Here is a 26,004-nt window from a genome sequence, read left to right on the forward strand (position 1 = left end):
CACCTCATCTTGTCCACATATTATTCAGAGACTACCTGTATCAATGGTAAATTACTCTGCTTATATTCAATTTCAAAGGTTCAGGTTGAAAAGGAATGAAAATGAGATCTCTAGGCTCTGAACCTCTATCTTCTCAATGTATTCAATATGCTCCAAGGGACCATATGAAGATGTCACACACACAGATATATTCCCTGAAAATAATGGCTCACTAAGCATCGTTGCCAAGAGGCCTTGGGAATTCAGAATGCTTTATAGAAGTCACCTTATATAACAAAAAATAATGCATACATTCCACATCCTACCCAGGGTTTAGTAACTACATGGAAAATCTGGGCTTAATATAATCACTAAGCCAGGCAACAAAAGGAAACAAAATAAAATTCACCAGTCATTTATGCAGGGAGAAAGGACTGAAAGCCACAGTGCAACCCATTTACTGCAGTGTTGAACCTTCTGATTCAGTAATGTAGTGCCATTTGTCTCTGGCAGGGGAGAAACAGACACATTAATATTGCTGGATTTCCACTCTTTTGCTACAGATTCGTCCCAGGACTATTTATGTATAAGGAAGTTCACTCTGCTTTTACCAACTCCTGCCTTTCAGGTCCCTTAAAAATATGTCCATTAATAGGGATTTCTCAACTTGACAGAAACACACTCTTGATGGAGGGTGGGCTGCTTATTTCTAAGGAAACATTGAAATCCCAGGAGCAAAATGGCTTTAAAGCAACTGAAATTCACTCATTTCCAACTTGTTCCAGATTTTGCACTCTTCTCTAACAAAAGTCTCATTGTTTGGCTTAAAACTTATTCACCTGAAAATACTTCTGAAATGCTTGACAAGGGTGAGGCAGCTGCTGTGCTGCTTCGGTATGTGAACCATTGCCATTGCTCTCCCCCTTCCACCCAGCGTGTGAATCCCCCTGTTGTCTCCCTCTAATTACTATAAGGGGATCCCATGTTACTTGGTATTTTCATGATCATGTCTGTTGCTCACTTAAACTGGAATCCTTCTGTAGTATTAGGGATGCCAAGTATAATTAGACTGGAAAGAATAAGCTAAGGGCTGCAGTTGCAATGCTGTTCATCCTCAACTAAGGACTAGAAATTACTTCCCAAGGTAATAAGCATCGCACTCCTAGCGTGCAAACTGGCATTGCCAGAAGTCTCACTGGCTGTAGCATCATGGGGGATAAAAAGGAAAGTATGCCAGCAGTTTTCTCTGGAAGATTCAAATATTTCCAGTTTCTCTCTTACATCTCCAAAAGCCAAGAGTTTCCTCCAAACAATTTTCTGAGGGCAGAAAACCCTTTAGGCATTGATTAAAATATTACATTTTCTTACACTGATGCATTGCCTCTGATTTGATCAAAGACGAGTTGTTTCAGAGAGTGTTGGAAGAATCTTTTTTCCCCTCCACTCTTCCAAAAGAGAAGACACAGATTGGTTCCTATGGGAAAGCAAAGAGAACACTTTCCTGCAGAGAGTATTTTGTCAGCTTTTAAAGATGTTTTCCTTGTCTGTTTTGACCAAGGTTAGCTGGAAGATTTTAACAACAATGTCACTCAATCATACATAAAGTAGGTTAAATGACCTTGGAGGCAATGGCCAACTTTATGTGCCTGCTCAGTGGCTAGTGCTGGTACCAGAGTTACAACTTTCATGATTAACAGGTCATTTTTGCCTGGTAGATGGCAGTTATACCTTCACTATGAATCACAGCATCTACTACTCTGCTTTACTGTGAACAGACATGGACAGATGCTAACATACCTTCACAGCTACTAATATATTTTTTTCATGACAGCTCCAGGCATCACAGCTTTGGCATCGGTTCTAAACCACTCTGAAAATCTTTGATGGTTTTCTTCTCCTGCAACATTTGAAACCCATTTTGCTTGGGCAACGTGCCAGGCAGAAAATGATTTAATCACAGAACACAGAAAGAGCACTTACAATAACAGCCCTCAAAATACAGAAGATATTTCTTAACACACAAATGTTTAAGGAGAACAATACAAGAGTCACAAATTTGGTGGGCTTTTTTAAGGTCAGAAGGGTTCTTCACATCCATTTTCACACTCTCTGCTACACATCCATGCAAAACATAGCTGCAATTAATTAATTTAGCTCTCGAGACAAACTCAATGTAGCATCTATTAGTAGTGAATTCATCTCTGAAAAAGAACAGCACAGAGAGCAAGTTCTTCATGCACAGAGCGAGCCCCAGTCAGTGAGCCAAACAGATTTCACTACAAGGCTTAAATACATTCTCCTTCTCCCAGGATACTTCCATGATAATTTTTAATTTCCTCCCTTATTTTCATACCTAATTTGTTCCAACAATAAGTTCAAATTTTAATAATGGGAAATTGTTTTCCTGCTTTAGTGGTACTTGATTCTTTCCTGTATTATGAGGTGGGTAATTGGTTGTACTTGCTTATGCATTTGTTTTGCACAAGTGAAAATTGAAAACAAGAATCATAGCTTCTAAATACACATGTTGGCAAAGCAGAAAATTGGATTTTAGGTGAGAAGAGGTGAAAAAAAAAGGAACAAAATGTTCTTTTTTTAAGGCTAAAACCCACCAAAGCACATCCCTGACTCCACGTCTAAGAAAATCATTAAAAACTGACCTGGAAAAGTTCATATCCAAAAACTTGATAGAAAGATTTTAGATTACCAGCATCTCTTTTGAAATGGCAGGTTTCCTCATTTCCACAGAAGTTACAGCAGTGTAAACACATTTAGCAATGTATACATTTTGTCCTTTCTCAGGTATCATGTATATTCAAGTAAAAAAATCAAAAAGTGAGTCACCCTTTTGACTTTGCCTATGAAGATGGCTTCAAAGGCAGCAGGGATCCATCTCCCTTAGAGAAGCCAAGGGTACTGAAGGAGCATGGAACCAACAGCAGAAGCAGAGACCAAACTAATTAGAACATCAACTTTAATACAGAAAGAGTTTGAAAGGGATGTTCTGGCCCAGCCACATCAAAGTCCAGTGCCCTCAGGTATTAATTTGAGATAAAGCCAAATAAACCAGTGGCCTGCTCTCTCAATTCCAGATTTAGCAATGAGAGTCAGAAGAGGTAGCAGAGGAGAAGGATGCAATGGGAAGAGATGGTTTTAACTCCTAAGCAGCTGCTTTTTGGGGTGACTGTCAGAAAACCCACACGAGGAGGAATGGTAGCTGTGCACAGGACAATCACTTGGAAGTAGTTAACATTCATAGATTCAAAAGTATTTATAATAGTGATGCTTAATTTTCAAAACAAGAACTGTGTAAGGTTGATGATACTTGTGCACAAGAAAATAAAAACAGTAGTAAAATGGAGTGAATGTATTCAGCCCACCAGCTGGCTTCTCTTCCTAAAACCCAGCCAGGTGAAACAGCAATAGAAAAAGGAAGATGCACAAGTAAAAAGACATCTCTTAAAAATATGCATGTCTTCTGTGGAAGAAAAAAAAAAAAGACAAAAAGAAAAAAAACCACCCAGAAATTTTGGAAAATTAGATAAAAACCTAAAAAAATGCCAGATAAAAACATGAAAGATTCAAAGAGCATCTTGATGAAATAATGAATAGGAATCATAAAAGGTGTTCCCACACATATCAGAAGCAAGACTTCTGTCAAAGTATGCTGAGGGAGAGATTAGGAAGGGATAAAAAGAACACTCAAGGAGGAATGGGTCAGAGAGGAAAAATTAAGTGATAGATTTCTAAGAGTGTTCATGTGGCTAATTAGAGAGGTTCCCACAGCAATCTCTTTTCTTTAATGAGAGGGGCTGCTTCCAATCAGTCAGTTCTGAGAGCAAGCAAGTCTCAGAGCATGTTGAGTTTGGGTGAGAAACAGAGCTCCTAAATCCAGCCTCACTGTGTTACAGCCTGATAGTGTTCAAGACTCTTTCATCTAAGTCCACTGCTAGTCTCTATTTTCACAAAGTACTTTTCCTTCTATTTTTTTTCCCAATATTTCCTGCCCTTTCCTATTTTTATCACTCATTTCAAAATGCAATAATCTAATAATGGCTTTTTTAGCTCCATGCAACACATATTCTTCATGCTAAAATAGTTCCAAGTCAGGACCACAGAGTTCAACTTTTACAGTTAGCTCTTTACAAGATTTCTTAAGCCTTCACATTAATGTCATATCTGATTTTCTCTAGACTTATTACCATTACCTCCTGTTTTCTTACAAATTTAAAAAGAAACTGCCCTCCTTATTTTGTATTTAAAGACTCAGACTTTCATTAAGTCAAATTTCACCAAGTTTAGCAATCATGATGGGAAAAGGAAGCAGTCTAAAATCTCTGATGTGTTTGCCCTCAGCAATACCCAGGAAGGCCTGACAGAGGAAGAAGTTTGGAGGTTTTCTTCAATGCTGCAGAGCCACAAACCCTAAAAAGCTGCAGCTTCTTAGCAAGATGCAACCAGCTATTTCAGTGCTTATTACCTCTCAACAGCAGAGCAGTGTCAACCTCAAAGAACCTGGTCCCACTTTCTCATTTGCAGAAATAAAGCCAGAAATACTGAGAAAATCTACAAGGTCATTTCTCTTTAGAAGTTCAGGCACATCCTGTGAAGTTCACAATTTGCATTTAGGTAACAAAAAGGAGCTGACTTACTGGAGCAAGAACTGTGCAGCAGGATGCCAGATCCTCCCTAGCAGGTACAAGTCACTGAGTCTACAGAGCTGTTTTGCCACTCTTTAACCATCATAAGAATTTAAGGATTTGAACCTCAGCTGTTTGCCATTACCCCAGTGAAACAACAACCAGTTCCTAGCAGGAGCATATCTGTAAGCATTTACATGCTTGACTTGCAGCCATGCAGCCATTGCTTCCCCACTAATAGCAAAGCAACCTGTTGTGGTCCATCAGCCAGCTGAGCCTGAGCACGATGCTCACCTGCACACCAGAGCAGGCTCACAGCTAGGATGTGCTTTTGGATCCCAATGTTTTTCAGAGGAAGGACAACAGTTAAAAAGAAAAGTGACAGCAAGAGGCTTGTAATTTAGAAATGTGTTATGCTGTAGTTACCTCTGAAGGGTTTCCTACCCACCCCATTTCTAGGCTAATTGCCAGGATATTTAATGCACTTGAATCATTAGCATTTTCAGTAGTACCAACCAGTTCAATACCTTTTACCTTATTAGGGGAAAGGGGGCTATTTTTTTCTAGACTCATGGGCTACATCTTTAAAAGTGATTTGTTTTCTCTCATTAATAAGAAAACCTTTTTGCATCATTTTGACACTAGAAAATTTAAAAGGAAAAATGAAATTACTTCTATGTGAATGTAACATTATTCCATTTTTTTCCCCCATCCTCTTCAATAAGCATTGCAAAAGGTGACATCTGCTTGAAATAATGACACAGCAACATTGATCCAAACTATAAATTTGTTCTAAATACTGGGATAGATCCACATCTATGGCCTCCTCTAAGCTTCAGTGAAAGAGAGCTGATTTACCCCAATAGAGTATCTGTCTCAGTAAAACCATCGGCATTGATCAGCTCTGACAGCTTCCCTCTTTCTTCCAGCTCCAAGACTCCACTGTTATTCTTTTCAGCATGTGGGAAGCCACATAGCAGCTGACTGTCTTGACCTCGTTTTTGAGCCAAAATCGGCAGATTAGGAAAAGAGTTCAATAGGGCAGTATATTCACTCCAAACTGAGAGGCAGAACATCTACTCTTGCTGTTAAAGAATCAGCAGATACAGGAAAAGAGTTCAATAGGGCAGTATGTCCACTCTAAACTGAGAGCCAGAACATCTACTCTTGCTGTTAAAGACCTATTATCAGTCAAGGAAAGTCTGCTGAGGGCCAGTGTGATCTAGTGTATGTGCATATTCCCATTTTCACCTTAGTAACACTCCCATACTACTTTGTGGTGTGCAATGCTTATGCAAAGACATTGCTAAGAACTGCAGTGAAGACATAGCAATTTGGGGTGAGAACAATATATTCAACTTTTGCCACCTTAAAAAAGAAAGGATAAAATGATTCCCACCTAGTAATCTTCACCAGAGTCTTTTAAACTATGGCCAACCACAGCTAATGCAACTTTTCTCCTTTAAACCCATTCACATGGCTGTTTTCTTTCAAGTCTACAAAGAGGCAACTCACCTAAGAAATTTCGTGCTCTCTAAAAACATAGTGCATGTATTAGCTCCCCACTCTGCTGTGCTGAATGGTGCTATTGCATAACAGATTTAGGGCAGCAAGCAGCAGGTGAGAGGCACTGCATTTATATTTTAATTAGCTCATGCTAGGATTTTCTTTAGGGGTTACTTAATTACTATTTGTCCACCTACAGTATTAAAATCTTACTCATGTCCTTCGTTTCAAGGACTTTTTGTACCTCCTGAAAACTGTATTGCCTAAGACTGCATATAAATAACCATTCTGAAATAATCCCAAGGGATAATTTTATGAATCTGTTGAGCGCCAATTGTAATGATTGAACTTTGGTGCTAAAAATTAGAAATTCGAGGAAATTATTATTTTAGGCACAAAAGGAGTCCTCTGGAGCTTGTCTGCTTCCATAAATCTTCATAATTTGTGAGCTTCTTAAATATGTTTTCAGCATTTTCTGGAAATGAATTCTCAGAATGTCATGTTCTGTGCAAAAACCTTTCTCTTTTATTAATACCCTATTTCACATCACATTTATGTTAATAAGAATAAATATTTTTGCATAAACACATGATTTTTTTCCTACAATGAGAATACTTTATAACCTTGAGAAGCTTCTTATTTCTGGAAGCATTAATATACCAAAGGAATGTGACAACTTTGAAGTAAACTATTGGTATGGATATTTTGAGGTACTTCACTTCCATATAGAATCATAGAATAGTCAGGGTTGGAAAGGACCTTAAGATCATCCAGTTCCAACCCCCCCCTGCCATGGGCAGGGACACCTCAAACTAAACCATCTCACCCAAGGCTCTGTCCAACCTGGCCTCGAACACTGCCAAGGATGGAGCATTCACAGCTTCCCTGGGCAACCCACTCCATAGAGGTGTGTTGCTCAGAACCTTCCAAAGAGGCAATGAAATTGGAAATACAGTAATTTAGCAAAGTATTTATAATTTGTTTTCCAGCATTGGTTTACTCGCACCCATTTCCCAATGCTGGGGAGATACAACCACCATGGGACTATTTAACATTTGATTGCTTGCTTGCTCCTCGAGGATTCATGTACCTGCCAGTGCCAGTCTAGACCATTTTGGCAGCTCTATGAAAAAAAGGCAGGACTCTGATAGAAATTAATTTACTTTTGTGCAGCAAGACACTTATCAGAACTGACAAGCGTGCAGTACAAGACTGCTCCTGTTCCACACTATATATATTTCCTACTGAAAAGAGGCTGCAACATTAATGAGATATTAAAGTTGTTAACTATGGGTGTGAGCCCGCAGTGCTTCCATGAAGGAGTAGCCCTCACTCAAGCATCCAGATTCGGTGAACCAAGTAATGTTGCTTCACTAGGACTGAATGCCTTGCAAGTAAAAACTCCGTTTAAATTATTGTGTCCTTGAGATTGTGATTCACATGGGTAAAAGGGGTTTGCAAGATTTTGCCTTAATTTTATTGCCAAAAATGGTCAGTGGTTTAGATATTTTTTTCCTGTTAGAGACTTACTACAGAGTTTCAAAGGGAACAGCCTAAGAATGTGCTTTCCTCTCACTTTTAAATTGGAGAGCAGAGAATCATAGAAAAGACCTTTAAGATCAAGTCCAACTGTAATGTGCCACATCTTCATGTCTTTTAAATATCACCAGCGATGGTGACTCCACCACTTCCCTGGGCAACCTGTTCCAATGCCTGACGACCCTCCTGTTGAAGACATTTTTTTCCCAGTAACCAATCTAAATCCAACTTGAGGTGATTTCATCTTGTCCTATAGCTTGTTACTTGGGAGAACCAACTGACCCCCACCTCACTGCAACCTCCTTTCAGGTAGTTATAGAGAGTGATAAGGTCCCCCCTGAGCCTTCTCCAGATAAACACTCTCATCTCTGCATCACACTTGTGCTCCAGGCCCTTCACCAGCTCCATTCCCTTCTCTGGACCTGCTCCAGCACCTCAATGTCTCTCTTGTAGTGGGAGGCCCAGAACTGAACACAGGATTCGAGGTGCAGCCTCACCAGTGCCAAGTACAGGGGGATGATCACTGCCCTAATCCTTTACAGCATATAGCTACAAATCCTAAAATGGATGTTTTAACACTTGAAGAGTTTTCTAAATTAAAAATAATGAATTCCTGGCTGGCATCCTCCACTAGCTTACTCACAACATAGATTTTATTACCCCAGTGTCACTGATAGCGATTGTAGCTGCACAGTAGTCATAAGTTAGAAAACATCCTTATGTTGATGACTGAGCAACTGAAAATGAGTTTTTTCATGACTAATTTATTTTAGAAAGGGACACAATGTTATTTATGTCATGCAAATGACTTAAAGAAAGAATGGAAATGACATAGGACATTTACAAACTCATTCTGGTAATGCAAATCTTAAATAACTTGTAAGACAGTTCTGCAAGTTCCACTGTTTGGCAAGATAATAAACTTCATATCCATCTCTTAATCATTTATCTCTTCCTTTTCCATGAAGTTCTTCATATACAGATGCAGTACTAAACCATTAAGATGCAGTGCAATTTATATTATTTTACAGAGAACCAAATTTGCTTAATTTATGCCTTTTATCTTTGTAACAGAACTAGAAATTTATACCTTTTATCATTGCAACAGAACTAGATGTACTGGATTCTTAAGCCATTAAACCAACCTCTAGAGCTCTTCCTCAAAAATAGATTTGTCATTAAAAGACTTACCTTTCTTACAAAAAACGAGTCTCCATTTTTGTAATAATCTGATTTTTATTCCTGCCACAAACTAGAAATTCTAATCAATCACAGCCTGCAACATAGAAACTCTGAGAAACGATGTCTCTGCTATCATATGCAATATTCAGTTCCAAACATTTATTAGCTGGAGAATGCAGAGTGATCTGAATGTGTGTAGCTAACACATCTGGCAATTTCTATAGCTTCTGGTTCCTCCCCCATCCCCTCAAATGTCAAACCAAGACATGATCAAGCGCGTAAAACATACAGTACCCTAAACACATTCAGCCCAAGGAAAAAGGTACGGGGGTAAATTACCTTAAATTCAGTTTCAATGTTGGCTAGTCTGGCCAATTCATTGCTTAGCTCTAAAGCAGTAAGGACAGGGTCTTCACTGGAAAGAGACAAATAAGCAGCACTGGCTAATCCTTTGTAGGCATTCATTCTTGATCGAGAGTGACTAAAGGAATCTTTCCTCTGCTTCTCAATACATTCATTGCACTTGCAAAAATAGTCATGTGGCCTTTCAATCCGCGCACCTTTTAGAAGTAAGATGTGAACTATTTCATACTCCTGGCAGTGGGCAGCAAGTATAATAGGGGTAATGTCATGGGAGAACCGGGTTCCGTCCTCATCGTAAGCATAAAAATCATCATCTCTCAGTTCCTGCTCAAGGGGGCTGAGCGTGAGGCGCTGTCCTTGGGCAAAGGCTGGATGGTTCAATATTGCTTCTACAATGCGCACGTATCCTTTACTGATGGCTAGCAAAAGCGCATCTCCAACCCGAGCAAGATTCTCCTTTTTGAGGAGGAGCTCTGTCACTTCCAGATGCTCATTGCCTACAGCTAACTGAAGGGCGTTTTGTCCCATATAATCGACACAATTGAAGTTCAAGGTTTTGGATTCCTCCAGCATTTTTCGCACAACGGGAATGTTGCCATATTCCGCAGAATCGAGAAAGCGTTCCTCCTCTGCAGTCAGGCTGGTGCCTTTCTCATTGAACATGTAGGCTGGGCCCCGGATGGCCTGCCTCCGGCCCTTCTCCCGAAGGGTTGTGTGCCTGCGATGCATGTTTTTAAAGTTGCTGTTTCTCAACCTGCAGAAAACCAGAAAGAAAGGCTGGTTATATTCCTGGAGAGCCATAATCTCACATAACCTGAAATAAGGTTAGAAATGGCTCATTATGATCAGCTCTTGCTGGCTTTTTATGTAGTTTAAAATCATATAGGAGACATATATCCTATGCATCCATATATGTAGGAATAATGATTAGTTTTCTGAACAACAGACAAGTTCTGACTTGTACAGCCTTCTGGATTTCAACAAGAATACACAGTACATTCTTAACTTCAGAAACAGCCCTCCCCAAATTATGAACACATTGTTTTCCATTTTTATTATTTAGAACTTTATTATACAGTAATTAGGAATGATATCCACAAAGTATTTCTCCCATTTGCTCTTCTTGAATTCCATCCTTGAGGGCATGAGCCCTAAAGAGAATTAGCAGGACTCCCAATGTCAACAGACCTTGGATCAGGCCAATAAATAATGTTCCATAAGCTTAAAAAGTGTGATTCTAATTTTAAACACACAGCAACAAGGATAAATATATCACATATTCTGCTGAGATTCAGCTGGTGCAAGCAAACCACCTATTCATTCACTGCTTTTTTCATGCTACATAATACCATTTTTCTATTTCCTGATCTAGAGCAGTTTAATGAATGACTAATTTTCTCACTGAAATACAGTTGGCAGTTACTCTAAATACAAGTATCCAAAGCCAGGGGCCAGTCTTGAAAAGCACAGGAATAACTCCTGATTTAGTGTTGCATCATTCCTTGGTAAGCATCTTTCAGAGAGCAACTGCAGAAAGACAGGACCACAGGTTTATGATCTCAAACAGAGGGCAGTTTTCCCACTGATGAAGTGACTGAAATGCCTTCACTTGGAGTTGGTGGCAAACTAATGTTATTCTGCCTTCTCTGGAATCCCCAGAGAAAACTATGCTATATACAACCAAGCTTGAGGAGGAGTTTATGAAATTAACCCAAATCCTAAATCTATCTGTATTTTTAAAACATTCATATTTTGCATTCAGGGCCATCTTGATGTTGCTGTTTTTAACTCTTATTACAGTAACCTCAACAAAATCCTAGTCCTTCTTTTAGAGCCTAAGCACATAGAGTTAATCATCATCCTAAGCCCACAGAATGGGCAGTCTGAGTAAAGAGGTAAAAACAACACCTCTTTCCCAAAACCCATTTGCACTCAGTTCAACAACAAGTCCTAAATCACTTGGGTAACATTTTCAGGAGCCTCTAAGCTGCAATAGGCAGATGTAACAAGCAGGTGTTAATGCTCAGTGGGGTGGCAAAGGTTCACCTTTCCATGCTCCATCTGTTCTCCAAGTCAGCTTTGACCTTCAGTCAATGAAAAATTCATGTTGCTCTGAAAAAATACTACTGGAGTTTGAAAGCACTGTTGTGAATGACAAGAGGGAAAGGTGCCAGTGGAGTAGATACACTGCCTTCAATAGAATGTAATGGAATCAAGCAAAACCCCAGGAAAACAAATTATAACAGAAACCCAGACTACCTAAAAAGTGCCAGGACACACAAAATCTCAAGGTAGCTGTTCTTGTGGAACTAATACATATTCACGCCTCTATTATTTTAATTCATCACTTTTTTCTTACAGATTAGGGCAGAAAGCAAATATTGAAGAGTTTCAAACAAATGTTACAGCATTTTTTTAGCAGCTACATTAAAATGTAAAAAAAAACCTAAGAGAGAAATTCTGTGACCATACAAGGTTGAAAGAAAGGTTCATTATTATGAACCTCTCCCCCAAAGCTTTGATGCGTCAGTGTAACAACTTAATAAAGCTTGAAGAAAATGAACATATTATCCCATGCTCCACTGAGAGATAAAGTGTTCTATGGATCTTAAAACTAACCCCTTTTGGTGTGGTTGGAAATTGAAGAAATTCAGAGATGAAGGCCACAAGAATAATGAAGGTGAAATGATTAAACCAATTAATTCCCAAGACTGCATGAAGTGTTCCATAAGATAAAACAATAACAGCTAAAAAAATCATAGGATTAATGTATCTAACACTGACCAGGAGACAGCAGGAAAGCAGCATAATTCCAGGGATAAAGTTGAGGCCCCTTAGAAATCAACAGTACAAGTTTCATGGATTTCAGTAGAGTCCAGATTTTGCAAGCATGTATTCGCATATATGAACCTACACATCCCCTTCCATGTCCCCAGCAATTACTTTTCATCTCAGAAGCAGTCCCAGTGAAGCCAAAGGTACTAAGATGTGCTTAAAGTGAAGTATTTAACCATATGAAAAAGTGCTTATCTATCATTTAAGTTTTAAGCCTCCTCTGAAGTCTGAGTTCCAGTAAGGACTCTACACACAAATAAACACTTCTAAACTGTGACTTTGTTAAATGGGGACTAATAGCACCAAAAAGCACTTCACACATCTGCAGTCTTGGGATTTCCTTGATGAAGCCTCTTAAAATGTTCAGCAACTCCAGAGAATGAGCTGGTGATGGCTTAAATAACTGTTGTTACAAGTGGAAACTAATCTAGCTTCTGTAGCTGCTCATGATGACCTGTAAGTATGGCAGGGTTGCACACACCGAAATATCTTAGGACAGTCAATTACAATAGCTGTGTCAAGCTGGAGGAATTCCACTGGGCTTTGCTGATGTTCAGAAGCCATGAATAGTAAGATATTTGGCAACCTTGTATTTGCTGTTATATTTAATGGTCATTACTGGAAGCACCTCAGAAAGATGGATAATTTCCAGCAGTGAGGAACCTATTAGATATTTTGCCTGATGCCCAAGTGTAATTCCTGATACTTTGTTATTTTAGAAAAACTTTTCTCTCTTTTACCTCTAAAAGAGAACCCAAGTGGGTGGGACAAATAACCTTATAGTCACACCCAAAGTAAACATAAACCTACATAAAGTATTAACATTGTCCCAGATATAAGGCTTTTGTTTGAGAAAGAAGGCTATATTTTGGCCTAGAGCTAATTCATACCTGCTTGTTGTATATGTAATAACATGCCAAAAAATAAAGACCTTTGTTTCACTTTCTTCAGAGATAACACTGCTTTCACACAGCTTCTAACAACAGAAACTGCATTGGAAAAAGAGGTAACAGTAAAGCACACCTGCCCTCACAAAGGATTTTATTATACAACGTTTATCTTGCAATAAATGTTCCACAGGGATGTCCCTATAGCACAGAGTTGCTCTCCACTGCCTGCAGGTAAGGACATAAGCACCATAACTCAGATGAATTATGACTCTGAATCTTGCTCATGGGCAGAGAAGATCAATATCTCAACTATCACACTTCATTATCTTTATAGAGAACAAGAGATGAATAAAAAATTATACTTTTAACTTTGAATAATTTCACGAGAAATGATCAGCTATCAACTCCTGTGCTAAAAGAAAGTTGTAATTATGTTTGACCTGAGCACTGAATCATGATAGAGAAGAGGTAGTGCAAAGAGTAATATAGGCAGCAGCTGAAGATCTTGGAAACTGAACCCTACTGTAATGCCGTGACTGTACTCAGCACCTTTTTCTATTCTGCTCTTCAGTTATGAGCAGGCAGGTTTAATCATATTTACTGGGCATGTGCAATGTGCCCTCTTAAAATGAGGTAATTGTAACTTGATTGTATATATCGTACCATTTTTGTTTAAAGGTCTTCTGCATTGAAATGAATCTGAATTTGCATATTTCCTTGAGACAGCTACTGATCAAACGCATCACGCAATGCAATTAAACATCGTGTTTTTCTAGGAAAGAACGCCAACGTATGCAGTGTTGTTGCAGACAAAATGATCTGGAAAAAGATAGCCAAGAATATCAGGGCCTAAGTACTGCTCTTAGCAATGTGCATCCAGCTTTACACAGCTGAGGGAGCCATAAAACGTCTGGAGCATTTTGCTGTGGGGAGTGGAGAAGAATAGCAGTTTCTGAAATGTGGTTTAGCTCTTCACAGATCTTCCTCTGGGAGCGTCTCAGTTTCTAATTAAAGTGGCTAAGAGTAGGTCCTTGCAACCTGTGCTGACAGTAGTAGGTGCCAAGACACTCACCATCTGAAAAGGGAACATGGCATCACATGAGATTTGTTCCTAATGTGGAAGCTGCAACTCTCCTGTCTTGCAACCACACTCACTTAACTCTTCTGAGTGCCAGATGTGTAGGACAAGGCTGGGCTGCTTCATATGGAAGTTATCCTAGCAAACGCTCATTCTCCTTGATCCTCCTTTCCACAGGGCTCCAGATTATGCCACACAGGACCTTCTGCTGCCTCTCTAGCCCTACACAAGAACCTATGCAAGAGTAGGGCTAAGACCTAGAGCTAAGGCTTGAAGAAAATGTTCAAAGGCCTAAGTGCTTTAAGAGGCTAAATAGGAGTTTTTACACATGGCTTTGAACCAGAACTTTAAAAGCACGTAGGACAGGCTGAATAGTATCTGCTTGAGTGTTTTAACATCTGAAGTCTGAATTAGTGTTTAAATCAATGGGTATTAGGTACTGCACCAACCTTTACTTGTCTTAAAGCCGAAAAATTGAGCACAGCTTTTACAAAGGCAGCTTTGGGAACTTATGGTCTCTGACTACACTCTGGGTCTGCTTTCAGTCAGTGGAGAGAGGTTGGCAACAGTTTCCTTGTGCCCTTTCAATGGCCCCTTTGTCCTGAAACTACAGAAGAAACTTTGGATATGTAACCGTTACTATGCCCCTTGTTGGGTGAAGCAACCATCAGAGTAGGCTTTGATGAGACATTGATTCTGTCTTGTTGAAAAGGAAACCTAAGTTTCTGAACACCGTTTTGAAAGCATTACCCTTGGTTCCTGCAGCACTTCAGAAGTTGCCAGATTGACACTTCACTTATTATTTTTCTTTCTACTTACATCAATATTTCTAAAAAGAATCAGGGCTCAGAAAGGCTGCAGACTCCCTGTGGCCTCTTTGGAATTGACACAGCTCTTACACATCAAATGGACCGTTTTCCTCCATTCACCCTTGCTACCCTACATTCAATAGGTGTTCCAAATGCTGAATAGACATATATCACCAGAGGTCTCTGAGACTCTTTTTTTTCTCTAATGTCTTAAATAACCTAAATGTTACCTGAAGCCAAGATGCTATCCTTAAAACCAAAAGACTTAAGTACTCTTTTTCATATATTGCTTACTGTGTATGTATACAGATGCAGTATCTCTTGCTGATTAATAGCAACTTTTATTTTTTAATGCATTTAAATACTTAACTGCCATTTTATTTAAGCTTGGGATGTCTAAATTCATTAATTCAGTACTATTAGCAGCATGGGCATTCTCCTACATGAAAAGTTGTATATATGTCTAGGGACAGTTAATAGATTTCTTTTAGCTCTGTTCAGGCAGATGCTCATTCACTTGCAGAGTAGTCCTACAAAGCAGCTTCAGGAAATAATATCCCATTCCTGCCATTCCCACTGTTCACATAGGTAAAGGAAAATGATATTTCAAGGTCAAACTTTTAGAAGAGGCTTCTCTCTTTGTGAAAGTATTGGTGCAGGCAGCAAAAGCACAACTTTCCAAAGCCCTTCAAGAAATGGCAGCACAAGGTACATTCAGGAAGACAAGCCAGGCCTCTCATGTGATTAAAGGATGCTGATGAATGACACACACTACCATTCCCATCGTCTTCTTGTCACAAAGCATAAGTTCTGAGGCCAATAACCTGGAAACACTGAGGACAGACCACCAAATCTTTACCAGCATCTAAATTTTCACATCCTCCCTGATCTCTGTTAGAAAGCAGGCAGCTCTGCCTCGTGGTTTGAAAAAAGGAAATGGAATTTGGCTTTCTACCAGCTCTTTTTTTCAGACAAACCCATCCACAGCTTCCCAGTGGTCTCGTCCACCTCCTTCTTATAAACTAAGCATCAGCATTTTATTTCCCATTCCAAAGCAATGTCATGCAACAATACAAGACTTTTACAGCAGGAGAGACTGAAAAATAATCTCCTTGGTTGTTGTATTCAATTTCTTCTTGTGTTATAAGTAATGGGTTTTTTTAATTCCTTCCTTCCTTCCTTGCTTCCCCTTGCTATACCATTGTGGAGATGACTGATTATTACAACAGTCTAATAAAACACATGTAAGACAGATATACCAAAGACTATTTTTACATTCTCTCCCATCGTCCATTCATTAACATGTCTGGCCACTAGATGAATTGCCACAAGAAGAATGAGTCCTACATCTTTTGGTTTTAATATGGTTTTGGGAACTAGGAATAATTCACCTTCACTGCTGAAGCACTTCAGAACTCAGGCTCAGATTATACCAAGAACACAACAGGAATACCTGTTCATTCATAAAATTTTACTACAGATGAAAGCAATGAAGAATATTTCTAATCGTGCAAGCAGGGGGCACTGTAACGCTGATTTTCAACAAACAGTTCTATTGAAAAGAGAATAACAAGCTCTGAAAAGAACTGGTAATCTCGGTTCGGGCTGGATTTCATTTCTCCCTGCACCCTTTTCACTGCTCACTTCATAGTTATTTCAAGACAAGAAAAAACTTGGAGGGAAGCACTCCTGACGACTGTTAGACCCAGCAAGCTGCAACAAGCACGATACAGTGTCCTGTATTTATACCACTTGTTTTATCTCATTTCATCTTGGCCACGCTGTTTTCAGGAACAAAAAGACCCCCAAACCTTTAAGCATTCACCCAGATACAAGAGAAGACAACAACGTGACTCCAAACCATGTGGCTGCTAACAAACAATCCCTTCAAGGTACACTGAGACCGAGCATGCTTGCACAAATTCCAAGGGTCGAAAGCCAAACCAATTTCACACGCAGCCACCCACCTCACTCCCACCAGCCCATACTGAAGCTTGTAGGAGATCGAGTCACACCGAGACACCTCTAACCCCAACGAAACTTCTCAGTGCATAACTAGGGAGTGGCATTAGAGCCAGGGCACTTCTCGGAGGACCTGACAGAAGAGCCTGCTCTGAAAGAAGCAGAGCCCCGCGGCTGCCCGCCGGTCTTACATGTGCGCATCGGGGCCAGGTCCGCTTCACTCCAAGGGCGCGGGCGCTCCGCGGGCGCGCACCCCTATGGCGCTGTCACTGTCCCCGGTGCTGAACCGCCGCTCAGCACTGCCGAGGCGGTGTTTCATCCTTATCCCCTCGGTGCCGCTGGGCAGAGCTCCGCTGGAGCGCTCGGGATTCTCTTCCTGGATTAAGAGCCTGATGCGGGTTGGCATGTGAGTTGCGTTGTCCTCCCGTCTTCCCTTCCCCTCTTCCTACTCCGCTGTCCTCCTGTAGGCGTGGAATTGAAGGGGTTCTTTTCGGCGAGCCCCCGGAGGTGGGCGAGTGCCCTTGCGCCCTCCCAGGGGCTGCCCCAGAGCAGGAGAGGCGACAGAGAGCCTTCCTGGAGAGGGCAGGGCTGCCCGCAGGCTGCCCACTGGGGAGGGGGGCTCCGTCGGGGGCTCCCCCCCCTCACACGTCGCACGCCTGCCTCATCCGGCTGTGCCGCCCCTCCGCTGGGAGTGGTTATTGCCGCTTCTCCCCCTCTGCCGTGCCCAGGTTGAGATCTGCCTTCCCTAGGAGAGCTTGTCCCTTCGCGGGTGGCCGAAGAGGGGTCTGTACGTGTGTGCGGTGGGAGTGGAGGGAGGGGGAATGAAACCAGCACGCGAAATAATCAGCCCGTGCAATCAGTCCCGCTCCCTTGCTCGGCAGAGGAAAGCAGCCGGAACAACTTCAAACTGCACCCGGGAGCGCCGGTGCACCCTCCTGCACTCTATCCCGTGCGGTAAGAGCAGGTATTCTTCGCAGGACCTCTCCCCGGAGCCCCCGAGATGCTCCCACCGCCTCCCACACAGCTCCAGCCACACAGGGCTCCCCAAGCCCATGACCTTCCCTGTCCTTCCCTATCCGTGCACCCGCATACCATCTGCTCCTCCTTACCTGGACACAGGGATCCCCACCTCACCCCACTGCAATTACGAACACCGCCAGTCCGCCTCACCTGGCGTGTCTCCGGGAGTTGAAGCCTGGAGGAAACCTTGCGCTTGGAGAGGTGACGGTGGGAGGCAGTGCAGGGCTCTATGAGCAGCACACGCGAGAGGATGGCAGGATGTTGATTTGCCCCCAAGTTCTCCCTCTCCCACTCCGTCACAGCAGCGGGTGAAGCGAGGGCACGGAACAAGAGGAACACGGAACAATTTTTCATCAATTTACAGTCTCCAATCTGTAAAAGATGTTAATTGAAGGAAACACCTGAGGGAAATGATGGGCACAGGCACCGACCACTAAGAGCTTGGTGGGGTTTCTGTAGCAGCACAAGAGCATCCTAGACCGTACCTTTCAGAAATACCTAAAGACAGCTGGTGTAGGGCTTCCCCCCCCCCCCCCCAATCTCCAGGCAAATAAATTGTCTTCACCAGCCTGAACTGTACTCACAATTGTGAGCTCTTGCATTCGAAGTATTTATTTACATTTCCTTTCTAAGGCTTGGGAATACTTTTTAATTGGGTAGCTGGGAAGTGAAGATCTGACAAAACCTGTATTTTTTCATTTATTTTATTCATAGTATTGCCAGGTTATGTGAAAAATATTCCTTTTGGGGTTGAACATGTGAGTGATTTGACTAAACATAGGCAGTCTTTCACCCCCATGTATCCTGAAAAATACTCAGGTATGGAATCCATGCACTGTGTTAATCCATGTGTCTGTACAGCTGCAGTGACGACACCTGATCCTTCTGAGTTCTAACTCCACTGAAAAATATCCACCACTTATATTTCTATACACATCTTTCATTCTAAAGAAAAATACTGAAGCTCCAGCAATGTCTAGCACTCAGAGCTATCAGAATCTGCTTAATAATCTCAATAATCAACAGCCTACCAGCTCCATAAATCTGCAGCTAATAAAATACTGACAACACTCATAACTGCAACTGAGCATGTCAGATTAACACATGTGAAGAGCAAAAGGGAGGGGGAAAAGGGACTGAGGAAGTCCACAGTCAGTTATTATCAAAGCACATTAAAAATATCCAATGTACTGTTGTAGGTTTCTGGTAAGGCACGTCTCAGAATTAGTGGAAACAGCTACAGAACCAAGAAATCTTGCACCTGGCTCACTTAAAAGGCATTTATCACAAGGTTCTGAACTTCTACAAGTTGCCTTTCATCTTGATTAGCTTTGCATTTTGCTATTGCAAGAGTTTCACATGAAAAGACTTTGCTGAGGAATCTACTTCTAATATTATACAATCCCCTTCTGATTGAAGTCTTATTGACTAAAAGATTACAGAAAACTTAGTGTTTTTTCTTCCTGCACATCATCAACTATCTGCACTATTGCACCTTCTACCAAAAATGTTCTTATTTAACTGGGGCAAGAACAACTCTGGTATGAAAGAACCAAGTTATTTACTTCATCTCATCTGTATCTTTAAAACTAGACAAAACACATAGTAAACGTTGCATCTGACCAAAACCAACCAAGCACGCGTTTTTCTGCAGGAACAATTTCTCTGCATAGAAACAATTAGGCAGTTTTAGAAGTCATAGAATTGTAGAGTCATGTCATGACACTGAATGAATGAAACATGGAGACTTCAAATTCCAGTCAAGGTTTGAAATTTTGAAAGCTTCTGAGTTCTTATGAGCTCAATACTCATTATCCTCAAATATTATCATATCCACAGAGACATTGCAGAAAGAGAATTGGATGAGAAGGCCTTAAAATGAATGTAAAGTTCTACTTTTGTTAGCTCAGGTCTGATGTTTCAGAGAGTTACCCATATGCCACCAAAATATTGAAGATAGATGTTAGCACATAGGCCTGTGTTGCATAATCTTTAAAAATTCAAGAAGATAATTAAAACACATACAGCATGTATTTCTAATTCTTTCTGGAATGGTCCCCACCTGAACCAAGTTAGACCCAGGGGCCAAAGGCAAACTATTGCATTGCATCTTTATGTTACTTTGACCATCTCATGAATTTCCCATTCTCAAGAGCTATTGGTTGCAATGACTGGCAGCTTACAGGAGTATTTAGGAATAGCAACCCCATTTACTGCACAATCTCATCTAATATCCTTCCACAGGAAAAGATAAAATAATTACTGAAGTGTCCTCCTATTAGAAAACATACTAAGCAGAATACATTTTTGATTGCTCACTCTCTGTCTCACTGTGAACCATTAACTTTGAGATGGTTTTATTCACTCGGTGACATTTTTTGCTCTTTTAACTACTTCTTTTACTGACCTAAGTGCTTCAGGATAACTTTACTAAGACTGGCAGCAGTCTACCCCAAACAAAAATAGATTTGATCATAAATAAGTGATATCCCTCAGGTAAGAGAAGCAGCAGGGGTGCAGAAGTGATGGGCTGATTTAAGATACCATCAGCAATAGGACTGGTCTGACAAGCACCTATTTCTTTTAACCCATTTTATCTCAAGAACAATTTATATGATAATCAGATCTGGTGCAATTTTTTGCCATTAAAAGTAAATGATCCTTACATGTCAAAAAAGAAACCTTCTATTAATAAATTGGACAGTTAACATTTGAATCAGAAGAAACTCTGGAATACAAATAAATGTGTTTAATTTCTTATAGACCTTCATTCCCATTATAAAGTTATAAATATGGAAACACAATTTACAAGTTAAAAGCTAGGGAAATTTTAACTGGAAAAGTAGAAATTCTGTTTCTTTCATTTAATAAACATAACCTGGACCCTACCTTATATTACAGACTCATTTCCTTCTAAGAAGCTGGAACTAGGTCATGTCAAGGTCACATCACAATGGTATTCCTATACATATCTTGGTAGATATGGCTGCAGAGAGCACTGTACTTCCATTTTTTGATGTTCATTTTAACAGCAGCAAGTGTCCTTTATTCTCTGTTAACCATTACCTGGTGACTATTCTTTGCTGCTTGTAGAAATGCATGTGCATGTGTTTGAGGTTTTGCTGCTGTTTCCCACCCAACAGTGGGTGCTGAACCTCTGCAGACCTCAGATATCACTACACCTTTTCCTTCGTTTTCTTTTCATACAACAGCAGCTGGAAACATGGACTTGCACCTCTGGTAAAGATTTCTGAACAGAAGTCTGTGCAAGGCTACATGCTTACCAGTACCTTGGCAACCCTTACCCTTTCTCTTCTCCTCCAGTTTTATTGCTTCTTCCCAAACTTTACCAAAGCTTTCTAGGGCCTTCCCATTTTATTTTATCCTATTTCTGTTTCTTTAAGTGTTCGATATTTTTCCTTATCTTTTCTGCATGTACACCATTGCTTCCTTTCCCCGGAGGGTGCAGGTTAGGGAGGAGTTGCCAGATGGCCACTCTTACACTTGGGCATATACTAATTTAGCCTTGAACTCTTCTCATTTCCCTTCTGAATGCCTTCCCTCTGCTGTCTTTTCTAATCAGATTTTATGCAACACTTCCTGCATGTTTCCCAAATACATTTGCTTACAAACCCCATGGTCGTTTTTCCCCATGATACTTCCTCTCTCTGGATCCCACTCTAATTGCATTTAAAGTCAGAGCAGATATCTTACTCTCACAACACTGTTCAAGCTTAACATTTCTACTGGTGTGTCGTGAATTGCTATATCTCAAATATTACTCCCTCCAGAAGTATCATATAACAGGACAAATCTGGAGGGATTTAGTCAAGTGAAGTTTTTCCTGAGGAAGGAAGATAAAGAAACTGAGGAGCTATAGTGTAATATCTACCTCCAATATAAAAAAGTGAGGGTTTATTTTGTGTCCAGATACAGTTAATTCTGTGTTTCATCAGTTTATTTATCTCCCTGATCTTGTTAGGTTTTTTAAATAGTGTTCAGTTCATTTTGTCATTCCTCTGTTAACACTATTGCAAATTGGCAAAATTTCAAGGGAAAAGGATTTTATCCTAATTTCTAAGAACTTTTACATCTGTTAAAGCCAAATCTTCCATTACTCTGTGAAATGAAGCAACCACCTATGGGAAGAGAAATTCACAAGGTACAAAATTGCATACAATTGTGTGATTGCCATAGAGAGAACTCAGAGTAATCACGTGATTCTCCCATAGTTTAATTTCCTTACAAGTATTCCCATGGACAAGATTATTGATAAGACTCTTCTCTAAAACATTGTACATACAGGAAAATCAACAAAGACTTATTACTACTTGATTTGCATGAGAATCTATGCACTTGATGAACAGCTGAAAGCAAAGCCCTGAAAAAGAAGGTTTTTTTTTTGTTGTTGTTTGGTGTAAAAATCATATCTATATTTTGAGTATTTGAAAGGGGGAAAATGTCATAAAACAAAATTAGATATTCCATGTAAGAATCAGATCATAATGGAATATTCTCTTTTCAGAGATTATTTTCCTGCAAAACAAGAATAGAGGATTACAAACTGATTTTTTTCATGCCATCAATAATAGGTCAAAAGAGATATTTTTGCTCCTATGATAGTGAGATACTTTATACCTACTTTCATTATCTGCCTCTTGAGTGTAATCTGTAAATATGACAGACAGTGGAAAAATGAAAAATATCAATGTTATAATATGGTTTTCAAATAAGAATTAAAGAAATGGCCACTCAGTGGAAAATGTGATGTCAACACTGTTTTCAGTTCTGATTCGTATTATGAGCACAAAGACATCCTTTGACTTTTTTGTCCCCAAGAAATATGCACTGGCCTTAGACCTTTCAAAAGACAGTGGTTTTGATTCCTCTTAGGTGATGAATACAGTCCAGTCCCTTTTAGTAGCTCTGAACTCCCACAGGGATCATCAGTGAGGCCAAAAAGCAAGAGGACACAAGTCATCCTATGGTCACTGTGGTCCTGATGAGCCTTTTCTGCGGAGACAAGATCCCAAGAGCTCAGTTGCAGCCACACTTCCCAATTTCTCTCTTTCACAGGGGAAATTTTTAACTTTTAAATCTCTTTGAGTGTTTCAAGACAAGAAACAGAAGCAAGATTAACTGTGTTTGTCTAAAAGAAGATATTCCACCTAAACGTTTGTACACTGGAAGCCCTACGCAGTGTGGGACAGATAATGATATGCTTTGTTCAATCTTACCCTAATGCTGAAGAACACTAGATAGTATCCCAGGGTACAAAATGAAAAAGCTTTGCTCTTGAAATCAGGGTTTCCATTTAGTTTTCACGTCAGTACTTGCAAACAGAGGGTTCAGACTGCGTTGGTGACAGGTAAGCTGGTACACTTTAGCACCAATGCTGTGAACTTCTGTAGTTAGCAGCCTGTCTGTCCTAAATTATCCTGCTATGTGTCCTGGGCATGAAAGACATCTGGAAATATCGCTCTGAATCTGACTTGGCTTCACCCTTTCTTCCTCTCTGGAGAATTATTGTAAGCCGTGTAATCACTGGACCAAGCTTGTCTAAAGCACATCCTCTTATGGATGCTGCTGCGATGCCAGTGCTCTTCAAGATATCAGCTAAAGCAAGCTAGCTGAAGGTGAACTTTCCACCAATACTTAAACTTTTAATCTCAAAAAAACCCTCCCATAAAATAAATCAGAAATAGCCATTTAAGGTATTTCAGAAACAAGAAAGTTAAAAACTTTTCCAGGACTGTCACTAACCAGTTAAAAGCAGTTAATCTTGTAAACAGCACAGTGTGATCAGCAGTATTTGAGAGCAAGGGCCAAAAAAAGCCAAAAAATAGCCTTTTTTGGCTTTGAGAGCGACAAGGATGAAGGATCAGCTCATTCACACATCAATCTCTCTATCTGAAGGAAAAGTCCCAAAATAACTAACAATTTCATACAGGAGTCTACAGTCCCCCTCAGCAGCCTCTAGAGTGAACAGAAGGAGGTAAAAAGATTCAGATCTTGGGTAGGCAGACTCACCACTGAAAGCAGATGACAGAAAGATTTATTAAGTGCACCAAATTTAGCCTGGAGAAATCCCATGCGTTTTCCAAAGTGTTTGACAGAATGTGTCTACTCACAGATAGAACAAAAGGTAAAATGAGCAAAGATGCCAGCTCGGTTCACAAAACCACTGGTATATTCCTTGTCCACAGTATGTTGAAGGAAGTCAACAGGCTCCAGGCACTGTATTTATTTGATTTTTTCCTTCTTTCTTTGATCTTCCATCCCAAATGCTTCCATCTTTAATTTTCTTTCCTTAAAATAAAATCTACAAAAGAAGGGATATTCCATATAACATTGAGTCACTGGAACAGGTTGCCCAAAGTAGCAGTTAATGCTACATCCCTGGCAGTGTTCAATGCCAGGTTGGACAGAGCCTTAGGTGCCATGGTTTAGTGTGAGGCATCCCTGCCTATAGCAAGGGGTTTGGAACTAAATGATCTTGAGGTCCTTTCCAACCCTAACTGTTCTATGATTCTGTGCTCAGCATGCAGCTTGGACCTGTGGATCCCTCATCTTATTCTCCATTTTCAGTAAAGAAAAGATTTAGGAAGAAAATATAAAACAACACAGCCCTTCTGGTGAGACTCTGCCAATGTCCTTCCACACTGGCATTACCAAGTTCACATGTGAATGCTGTGAGAACAGAAGACAAGAAAAGCATCACTTCCATTAGCATCATCGGCTTCCCCCAGAAGTTATAACAGTTTCTCATAGCATCCTTCTCAGCTTTTGCAGCTCAAAAGCAAAAAGAACCAACTTTTCATGTGTGTCTTAGCTCCTGTTAACAAAATCTGTGCTAATGTCATCATTGTTGTGCTAGGAAATGTGACTGCTGTGCTAGAATCTCAAAAAGCCCTGCTGTCATCAGTATTTCAAAGCATTCCCCAATTTGATACTTGCAAAAAAGGAACATAATGGTAGTAAACTTATATGCCAAAGTGGAACCTGCCTGTGCTTGAATCCTAGCAGAGCTTGGGAATTTCCTGCTCCTGGGAAATACATACAGGGTATTTCTGAGAGGGCTCTGAGTATCCTCGCTAAAAAGAGATCAGTTCGCTTTGTCCCCAGCACTACGAACTTGCCCACACATTAGTGCTTTTAGCAGGAATTAATATTCTATACAAATCCCAGGACAAACTGAGCACATATTCTCCAAATTTGAGAAAATTAAGATTAATCCATGTTATTATAGAGTGAACAGAGAGTGTTTCCTTCTGGAAACCTTCATCATGAGTGTGCCAAAGTGGTGATGGGGGGGGCTGAGGATCTCACTCTTTGGTTGAAAAAATGGCTTCAAAACATCTGAGATACTTAAGTAAAATGTAGCAGTGTGAGGAAACAATCAGATATATTGAAATGTATTTGGGATGACTCAAAGGCTGAGGATTTATTTCATACAGTGGTTACCCTCTAAAGGGTAAGCATCTGTGCATCTTCTTTTGTCTATAGTCAGTAAAATTATCTGCAGAAAACAGACAAATGCTAGGCTTTCTGACATACTTTATTAAAGAATATCCATGCCATGACAGCCAGAGCATGAGCTTCAGATGCACCTAATGAATTCCTTACTTTCAGTGATAAAAAAACCACCCTGAGAGACAATTTACAGTAATAAATACCTTTCTGGGTGTATTCCCTTATTCAGCAAAGTCTGTTTTTTCTTCCAAGGACAAGTTTATTTGTCCAGCAAGATAACCTCCTATCTGTCTGAAAAACACCCACAGCATGAAGGTGTTATATAAATATTAATCTGGAGACTAATTTAAATAGTTATCAGTGTTAGATACAAGATACCTGGCTTCCAACATTAAATTCTATTATGTGCTGTAAATGAAATACTACAGATAATAAATTCTCATCAGATCTCTTTTTCAAGGCTAACAATTACTTGCCTTTCTCAAGCACCTATTTCTAGTTTGGCTACTGCCTTTTTTTTGCTCAGTCTTGGATAAGAGAAACACAAGAAAGGGATAGAGCTCTTCTCTTTCCTTTTGTACTGTACTCGATACTTAAATTATATAAGGTCTCTTTTATCACCCTCAGTGCAGTCCCTGCTAAATGAAGTGAGATCAGAGATAGGAGTTATCAGCTCATAATGAGTAGGATATTCGGATTAAGAAGTCGCAACCTTAATCAGAGCATCT

At 40.2% G+C, this 26,004-nt stretch overlaps 1 protein-coding gene across 2 annotated transcripts in view; it reads right to left on the reverse strand.

Annotated features, from left to right (window-relative positions):
- The window catches only part of TRPC7 (transient receptor potential cation channel subfamily C member 7), a 76,088-nt gene extending 57,977 nt beyond the window's left edge, over positions 1 to 18,111 (reverse strand). Inside the window, exons 1-2 of one of the 2 annotated variants that reach the window (XM_061352052.1) lie at positions 17,954 to 18,111; positions 9,186 to 9,963 (exon numbers count right to left, since the gene is read on the reverse strand). In XM_061352052.1, the coding sequence (XP_061208036.1) occupies positions 9,186 to 9,938 (753 nt within the window). In that variant the 5' untranslated portion in view covers positions 9,939 to 9,963; positions 17,954 to 18,111. Of the gene's footprint in view, positions 1 to 9,185; positions 9,964 to 17,953 lie in introns of those variants that run through there. The other variant, XM_061352054.1, reaches the window with a different exon arrangement.
- Between the last annotated feature and the right edge of the window lie 7,893 nt (positions 18,112 to 26,004).

The sequence above is a fragment of the Neopsephotus bourkii genome, unplaced genomic scaffold (assembly GCF_033783945.1).
Source record: "Neopsephotus bourkii isolate Nb327-2 ecotype Australia unplaced genomic scaffold, CSIRO-AGI_Nbou_v1 NB_620, whole genome shotgun sequence".
Classification (NCBI taxonomy): Eukaryota; Metazoa; Chordata; class Aves; order Psittaciformes; family Psittacidae; genus Neopsephotus; species Neopsephotus bourkii.